Source organism: Chaetomium globosum, genomic scaffold, assembly GCF_000143365.1.
Source record: "Chaetomium globosum CBS 148.51 scaffold_4 genomic scaffold, whole genome shotgun sequence".
Classification (NCBI taxonomy): Eukaryota; Fungi; Ascomycota; class Sordariomycetes; order Sordariales; family Chaetomiaceae; genus Chaetomium; species Chaetomium globosum.
Window position 1 is genome coordinate 2,913,823 of NT_165979.1, and position 8,284 is coordinate 2,922,106.

The 8,284-nt window shown below is 56.1% G+C and overlaps 4 protein-coding genes across 4 annotated transcripts in view; 2 read left to right on the forward strand and 2 right to left on the reverse strand.

Moving 5' to 3' along the window:
- The window catches only part of CHGG_04665 (uncharacterized protein), a gene marked incomplete at both ends in the record, with an annotated part of 1,034 nt that extends 899 nt beyond the window's left edge, over positions 1 to 135 (reverse strand). Inside the window, one exon of the mRNA XM_001223878.1 lies at positions 12 to 135. Within this exon, the coding sequence (XP_001223879.1) occupies positions 12 to 135 (124 nt within the window). The remainder of the gene's footprint in view (positions 1 to 11) is intronic.
- A 1,265-nt stretch (positions 136 to 1,400) lies between these two features.
- On the reverse strand, positions 1,401 to 4,479 carry CHGG_04666 (uncharacterized protein; the record flags this gene model as incomplete). The annotated part of the gene is made up of 2 exons (XM_001223879.1): positions 1,401 to 1,510; positions 1,569 to 4,479. The coding sequence occupies 2 exons, from the start codon at positions 4,477 to 4,479 to the stop codon at positions 1,401 to 1,403; spliced, it is 3,021 nt and encodes a 1,006-aa protein (XP_001223880.1).
- An 847-nt stretch (positions 4,480 to 5,326) lies between these two features.
- CHGG_04667 (uncharacterized protein) lies at positions 5,327 to 6,418 on the forward strand (the record flags this gene model as incomplete). The annotated part of the gene is made up of 3 exons (XM_001223880.1): positions 5,327 to 5,462; positions 5,628 to 6,129; positions 6,187 to 6,418. 3 exons carry the CDS (start codon positions 5,327 to 5,329, stop codon positions 6,416 to 6,418), a joined length of 870 nt encoding a protein of 289 aa, XP_001223881.1.
- A 420-nt stretch (positions 6,419 to 6,838) lies between these two features.
- CHGG_04668 (uncharacterized protein) lies at positions 6,839 to 7,493 on the forward strand (the record flags this gene model as incomplete). The annotated part of the gene is made up of 2 exons (XM_001223881.1): positions 6,839 to 6,918; positions 6,986 to 7,493. The coding sequence occupies 2 exons, from the start codon at positions 6,839 to 6,841 to the stop codon at positions 7,491 to 7,493; spliced, it is 588 nt and encodes a 195-aa protein (XP_001223882.1).
- Positions 7,494 to 8,284: the final 791 nt, after the last annotated feature.

Genomic DNA, 8,284 nt, shown 5'->3' on the forward strand with positions numbered 1-8,284 from the left:
CACGTACGCACAGGTAATATGGTAAAACAGAGGCGACAGCGCCGAAAGGTCCGAGAGTGCAGCCGACGGCACTATTAAAATCACTCTTTCAACAGGGAGGGCTGCAACGATCCTGTCAGCAAGTGATGGATACATTCTTTTTAGGGGGATTCAGTCTCTCGATAGTAGTGTGTTTTTCGTCGCTGTGGGGGGGGGGGGGGGGGTTTGAGGGCGGTCGGCGGGCGGTCCGGTGAGATTGTATGAGTTGGTGAGTCAGGTTTGGGTTGTTGTGTTGTTCGGGGACTTGCGTGTGTGAATATCGGTGTGCAGTCGATGCGCGTCTTCCACAAAGCAGTGGGCGGTCGTGGTTCGGGTCGCAAAGAGGGCCGCGCGAGTGAGTGAGTGAGCGAGTGGTCGCGCCGACAGGCCTCGAGGAGTGATTTGTGCAACGACGGCGTCTAGACGGTCGGTAGGGTGTATGGGACGCCTCGGATGAGATGGCCTTTTGCGCGGCCGTCAAAAAAGGGGATAGGTTCTTGATAAGAAGCAATGCCCTTCCCAGTTGGTTTCTTTCAAATGCACCGAAACTCAAAAGCAGGCAACAGCAAGAGACAACCGTTGGAAGCGCACCAAGTGTTGCGACGGCGGACCCAGCCAATCGCAGTCCCAGGCAATTCTCGATGGATATCGCGGGAGCAGAAATGGCTGGTTAGAAGACGTCGAGAGGGTTGCTTTGCTGTGGCTTGAGGTACGCGCATGCGGCCAAGCTGCAAATTCGGAAACTGAGCGATGAGCCGTGCCTCTGGTCCGTTGGTTTCATGGAACAATCCTCACCAGCAAAACGAAATCCCGTCCGCCCGTCCTGCGAGCGGCACGACATCGAGGGGGAGGCTGGGGAGGCGCTCCACTCAAGAATAAACACTCGAGGGATCTGGGAGGGCTTGGCGCGGGAACTTGAATAAACCCTGCCCGCCCTGCCCGCCCTGCCCGCGGTTGCCAAGCATTCACAGTACAGATTACTTGGTTGAGATGGGTAAGTTGCTTCCCCTGTGCAAGTATTGACAGGGCTTGCACAGATATTTTTGTTGATTTGGCAGCGGTTTGGCGCAGTTCGCAGGGGTTTAGCGCGCCCCACGGGTACTCGGACAGGGGAAACAACTTATGCACCATACCACAGTACAGGATATTACACAGTACAACACAGAGTCACCAGCATGCCGTCAAGCGATGGAACAGAACATAAATGGCATCAAACGGTGCCATTGCCAACGCCGCTAACCATCATCAACATGGTATTCGAACCTACCTGCCCACCAAGGGCAGATGGGTAACAGTAAAGGTATCCCCAGATTCCCGTGGTTTTCATCATCATAATCCATCATGTCATCCAAACAACAACATCCCGCGGTATTAAATGTAAATCACACAAACCCCCGTATTGCCCTCATGGTCATCGGCTTCTTATCCTTTTTGTCACCCTTGTCTTCTTTTTTATCCTTGCGCTCTTTCCGCGCCGCGCTTTGAGCCCCCCCTTTAAGACGCCGTCAGCAGCTGTGTCGATCCGAGTCTTCCAAGAAAATCCGACTAACCTCGAGGGAAATTTCTGTCGGCCTGCGGGCTTGTCACCGACCCACCACCGGCGTCGCCAGCCCGGCCGTGTTGTGCTGTCGGGCTCAGCGGGCCATGTGATCCGGGACCCCCTGACACCGACTCAGTCGACGGCGGTACCGTGCTGTGGGACGTTTGCTCCGCAGCTTCCGGATCCGAGGAGCCCCGCTGCCGACTCCGTATTCCTGACGGGCCTTTTCCCATCAGCGACGCCTCGCTGTCGCCGTCAGCTAATGAGCCTCGCTCGGTCCTTCCCCTCCTCTGTTCGGCGTTGCACCGCATATCCAATAATGTTGATTCGAGGGCCGTGCATTTCTTCATGAGCGCATCGTATTGCCTCTGGAGTGCCGTGTTCTTCGCCCGGGCTGATGAGAGGGCACTCTGGTACGCCGCGGCCACGTCGTTGCAGGGCTGCTTCGTGTCTTGCTGGTGCGCCTTGGCGAGTTGCGCTTTCAGTTCCTTGATTTGCGCCTGGTAATGACCATTTGTCTCGCGAAGTTGTTCCTTCAAGGCGGTAGTCTCCTGCTCCACTTGTTGTACCCGAGCCTCCGCGACGGCCGCCTCTTGCATCGCAATATCCATTTTCGTCTCCTTACCCTGTAGCTCCCGCTCCGAAGCCGAGAGTCGCGCAATCTCGCTCTTGAGCTTCTCGATCATAGCTGTGCTAATGTCAACCGTCTCGAGATTTTGTTCCGACTGCAGCCTCTTGTGCTCTGCTTCTTCGACGAGCCGGCGCAGGCTTTCGCATTCCTCTTGCGCCTTTCTCAGTTGCTGGCCTAGGTCATTACCCTCCACGCTCCACCTTTTCTGCTCCTCGCGCAGGCCGCGCAGCTTGTTCGACAGGTCGCTCTCCCACTTTTTGGTCATGTTCCGCCGGTGATCGAACTCTTTCCTAATCTGCGCTTCGCCTCTCTTGGCTTCGTCTAGTCGCTGTTTCAGACTGCGGTTCGCCATCACAAGGTTTTGCGTTTCGGCTTCCGTGGCCGACACCCCAATTTGCCGCCGCCGTAGCTCACCCATGTGTATCATATGCTGTTCTTTTATAAACCTCTCGTACTGCAGATCGTTGATCAACCGAAGCCTGTGGTGCTGCAACAATGCTATTTGGTCGTCTATCTCGAGGCTGGATCTTTTGCACCCCGACCCGTGGCCAGTCGCCTGCTGCAGTGGACTCTTTTCTCCTCCTTGATCATGAAGATTAAGTGCTATTGATGGCACGCTATCGTTGGGAAGCGATTGTTGGAGCGCCGTTTTCACGAGGTCGCTGGAGCGACTGTTGTCTGGAGCGTGATCATGAGATGTTGACTGATCATCGTCCAGTCCACGGTTCTGGGCTTCCGAGAACTCGTACATCGATGGGTGGCTCGACTGGGAGCCTCGGCGGAGCGACGGGGTATTAGCCCGGCGGATGGACATGGAGCTTATCGATAATGCCGGGTGCGAGGGATCGGTACCCGCCGGGTTGGTCAGAAGAGCAGAGTCGGACCCTTCTTGTTCGAGACCGTCGCCCACGGCCGACCCAGGCCCGCCCGGGAGCGGTGTGGCCGGGCGAACATGAGCATTGGTAGGTGTTTGGTCTATGACCAGAGCCAGACAGTCTGCCAGGACCTCATCCGCCTCGCTCTTGATCCACCGACTGAGGTCCGTCTTCTCGGATTCAATGGTGAGGTTGTAAAAGTTTGGGTGCAACAGATGCTGCTTTCTGAACCGATCCGACCGGTCTCTGATCTCCATGGCCTGGACATCGATATCGTCGGCATTGTTCGCATGCCGGAGGTACCGCTGGGGCTTGCGAACGTAATCTAGGAAGTTGATGGGATACAGGCCATACAAAAGGGTGAAGTACTCCGGTAGGTAAGAAAGGGAGTGGCCGTCGTAATCAGGATCCAACAGCGACGTGTCCCAAGGCATTCCGCCTCCGGCCTCGCCGTTTTCTGTTCCCATTTCTGTGTGTTTTTGGGCGAAGTACGAGTCTCGATCCCAGAATAGCAACCGAGCGTAAATATTGAACAATGTGGGGAGAAACGGGACGAGAGAACTGGGGATAAAGGGAAGGATCATGACCAAAGCAACGAGAGCTAAATTGACCGTCGCGGTGGATTCATCTTTCTGAAGGGAATGCAAGATGTTCCCGAACAAGGGGGTTTGTAGGATGAGGTGCAGATGCGGCGGGCCGCTCGAGACGAACGCGCAGAGAAGACTCAGGGCCGAGTTCCTATGCTCTCTTTTGACCACGAATCCGTTCAGGGCCGTCATGAAGCCCTTTGGGTCTCTTTTTCCGAACGCCATTAGGGCATCCTTGATCATCTGCTCCTTGAGGCCGGCCGATTGACGGAGACCCGGCTCCGTCTCGCGCGCCTCCATCCACCTCGTCAGGAGCCGGTGGACGAGGGGCGCCAAACCTTCTTCGTTCCAGGCCATTGGATCATCGTACTCGTCGGTCGAGAGGAGCTCAAGTGTGTGGTCCATCGCCTCCTTCGCTAGGCCTTTCTCCTGTCCGACATGATCCAGCACTGGATCAAGTAGTTTGTCCCACCATTTAAAAACTCTTGCCGGCGTCCGGAGGCCTGAGCGGAGTTGCCGTAGGATCGTGAGGAAAGCAGCGTATTTTTCAGGGTGGTCCTGCACCGCCTTCTCCCAGATGGCCGACAACTCATCGCCCAATCGCTCACCGCATCCTTCGTCGGCCTTTTCGTGCTTCTCGAGGTAATTGACAATGATACCGTTTATTTCGGCGGGAAGGGGCAGCGTCGGTGCCTGGAAAAAGCCATTGAGGGCTTTGGCAAGGTCCTTTGTTGAAGACCTATTTGCAGGATAAGCGGTCAGGAGAGCAAGAAGCAGAAGCCAGGTTGCATTTGCACGATAGGCGGCCTGTTCAAAGGGCCACTCCATGGGGGGGGACCTTACCCGGATGAAGTCATCCTGATCGACACAGAGCGCGTATCATTGGATATACTTGGTAGGCGGGGGGTTGAGCTCAAGAAGTTTCGGGTTCCTTTCGAATCGACAATTGACAGCCCAGAAGAGTGATTCGGAATATTCACCGATATCGGTTTCTCTTTACGACCGGGCGCAGTGCGTAATACTCGGTCAACGCCTTAAACTCGAACTTCGGCCTGGTGCTGTCTCGACACGACTGATTTTTCATCAGGGGTAACAAAGCAAAGTTCGAAGAAGCAGATATCAAACTCCACCGCCCTGCTTGGATTCCTGCGGTCCTGATCACGCTAAATCGATGGGCCCCACCATGTGACCCAGCCTCCAGCCCAGTTTACATGGTCAATGCCCAAAAACCCCGCACTGGGAGAGTAGGTGGGGTCAACCCCAGATATGAGGTGGGCCCGGATCGTCTGATGCATGGTCCGAGAAGGCAAGCCTAGGCACCATAACCGGCATGGCTGCCCCTCTTTGGCGGGGCTTCCTTGACAGCTCTCTCGTGACCTACCTGATCGAAGCCCCCTCCTCCAGTGAGCGTCAGGACACAAAACGAGCTTGTATCCCTTTCGAAAAGCGTTGGGCACACATCCCGATTTTCCACACTCTTCCAACCATCATCTTCCCAAGCTCAGCTCTCTATCTTGTCCACAATCTAGCGATCTAATCTGCTAGTTTCTACTAAACCAACACAGTAAAGACCACCATCCAATACTTCACTTACATCTCGTTTCATACCGAGAACAGACGTCATCCGACCCCTCTCCCCCCTAAACCACAAATATCACAATACAGGTTGCCAAAGATGGCCAATAAGACGTCCGCAGTGGCAGATGAGCCAATTGAGGTGCTCTTTGCCCTGCATCCCAAGTTCAACCTCATGGACTTTGCAGGGCCCGTCGAAGTCCTGACTTCGTGCCTGCACGATGCGAAGGATCCCAGTGAGTGGCCACAACCGCGTCTTTGTTACCAACCCCGCACCTGCTCCTCGGTTCCACCCAAGCTCGGTGGTCAATGCCCTGATGGTGCAGGCGGACACTGCTCAGGGACCTCTAATGGCATAACGCTTTAATACATTTACCGTACTGACACGTTTTTGCCAACAGCCTCCAAGGCCTTCGAAATCACCCTCGCTGGCGGCGAGCCCCAGGTGCTCTCCGAGCAGGGCGTCATCATCGGCGCCCAGGCCACTTGGAAAGAGGCCCACGAGCGCCTTAACGACTTCGATGTCCTCGTCGTTGTCGGCGGTAACGCGGACGAGATTATCAAGCAGAAGGCTGAGCCTCTCGACCTCATCACGGCCTACGCCGAGCTTCAGAAGAACGACCCGAGCCGTGAGCGCACACTGCTCTCCATCTGCACCGGGTCCCATTTCCTGGCTCATCAGGGCATCCTCTCTGGTCTTGCTGCCACGACTCATCCGGACGAGATTACCAAGTTCGAGAACTTGTGCAGCCATGCGGTTGTCCGCCTCCTGGGCGAACACACTGACGTCAAGGAGGAAGCCCGTTACGTGGTGAACAACCTGCGTTTCGAGCTCGGAGATGAGGATGAGAATCCCTACATTCGGCGCAAGTCGGATAGTGGCAGGCGCCCATCCAATGCCCGGTAAGTGTCCGCAGGAGTCGGGTAGCTCGTATGTACAACTAGCTGACATCATTCTAGGAAGGGTTCGATGTCATTCAAGGGCGCGTCGCGAAGGGAGTCAATCGCCCGCCGCGCCGCGATGCGCCTAGGTGGCCTCCGTGTCATCACAAGCGGAGGAGTGGCGGCCGGCATGGATGCGGCCCTATATGTGGCTAGCATCCTGGTGTCGGAGGATTCCGCGAACGAGGTCGCTCGGGTCATGCAGTTGACCTGGACCAAGGGCATTGTTATGGATGGTCTTGATGTGTAAAAATTTAGCGTGGCGTTAAGCTCGCGGCAAGGCGTCGCGTAGCGGTTGAATTGGCTGCGGTTCGGTTAGAACTCGGCACCTAGGGAACACGGAATGTCATCGGTTATGTTTTTTGTAACTGCCTGTTATTTGGGAGTTCTCATGTGATATCTAAATGCATGGTCTAAAATGGAGCTGGTCAGTAGTCGTCGTGCAGGTACCAAAAGTCTCCACCGTAGAAAGGGCTTGGCGGGACACTCACCTTGGCATTTCCATGCCGCTGCCACCTGTAACGGCCCGATGTACCCGACCGGCCACTGAAAATATCCAGACGTCTCGGCTTCTGGATGATGATTGCGCCGACTTGGTGAAGAAACAGCTTCCCGACCCTCGCGCAGCGCCGACGTCTCGTTTTCTCGACCGCATCCCCAGATTACAATCATGACGACACCGTTAGCGGCGGCGGCCGAGACGGTTACCAAACAACTCCCTCGCAGATTCGGCAACAAGCAGATCTTCCTGTACGAAAGGAGCCTCTTGATCCCACTTGTTAATACCTTATAAACTAATTCCAACTCCTTAATCTAGGCCGAATCACGTCATTGCCTTTATCCGCCCCAAGGACAAGCAGCCGCCAAATCTAGCGACGTTCGTTGTTCCGCTGAATTTCAACAAATTCGACCTGCGCGATTACCTCTACCACGCCTACAATGTCGAGGTGACCTCAGTGCGCTCCTTCATCAACCAGCCAGCCCCGAAGCAAAAGTTCGTCGGCGTAGGCAGGATGTACCGACCGCGCTCGCAAAAGATGATGATCGTCGAGCTTTTGAAGCCGTTCGTCTGGCCGGCGCGGCCCGACGACTCAGAGCTCGACCAGTTTGACTACAAGATGTTCCAGCAGTTATCTAAGGAGAGGTCGGCTCAAGTAGAACAGCAGAAGAACGCGATGAGTATTCCCTTGCGGTCTCATGCCCCGGCGAAGGAAGATCGGGTAAGGTTGAGGAAACAGGCGGCCGACATTGTGGAGCGCGGGGAATGGAAGAACAAGAACGATGATGATGGATGGACTGAGGTGGATGCCGATGTGAAGATATAAAACCCGAGGGGAGGAATTGGCGAACGGAAGCGGACTGAGACTTGCGGCACGGTGCTGTTACGATAGAGGCGATGTGTGAAAAAATCCAGCCGCCAGTGGGATGTAATATACCATGCACACAAGACGTAAGGTAGCTTACGATGTACGATTACGATCACGTACCAGTATCCTCGCCATCCACCTTGCCGTCTATCTTGTCATTGCCCTCACCAACAACATTATCATCACCTCCCACCCCTCCCTCATCACCTTCGACCCAGCACTCCTTCCTCTGAAACAACAAAACCTCATCCCCCCAAGCCCACCAACCAGCCGTGAGATTCCTCGCAAACACCTCCAACGCCTCATACCGCTCCGGCAACAGCTCCTCAAAAAGGCCCCTCAGATTCGGCTTCCGCGAATGCACATCCGGCACCGCAACAATCACCTTCCCCCCCACCGGCCCGGTACCACTCCCACTCCCCCCATCCCCACCCCTCTTCCGCCCAATAACCAACCTCTCCCACGGCCTCCTCCACCGCGACTCAACCGGCACAACGGGGCTCCCCCCGACTCGTCACCTTCAACCACGTCCACTCCCCGACCACGTCCACCCCCCACGCCGCAAACACGCCCCCTCCCCCACCAGCACCAGTCAACAACATCCCGAACCTCTCCGCATTCGTCACCCACACCCCAACCAGCCCGCCCGGCTTCAGGCGCGACGCCACGGGCACGCGGTGCAGCAGCGCACGCACGGCGGCGGTGTCGACGGCGGGGGTGTAGGCCGCGGTGCCGCGGCGCTTGCGCTT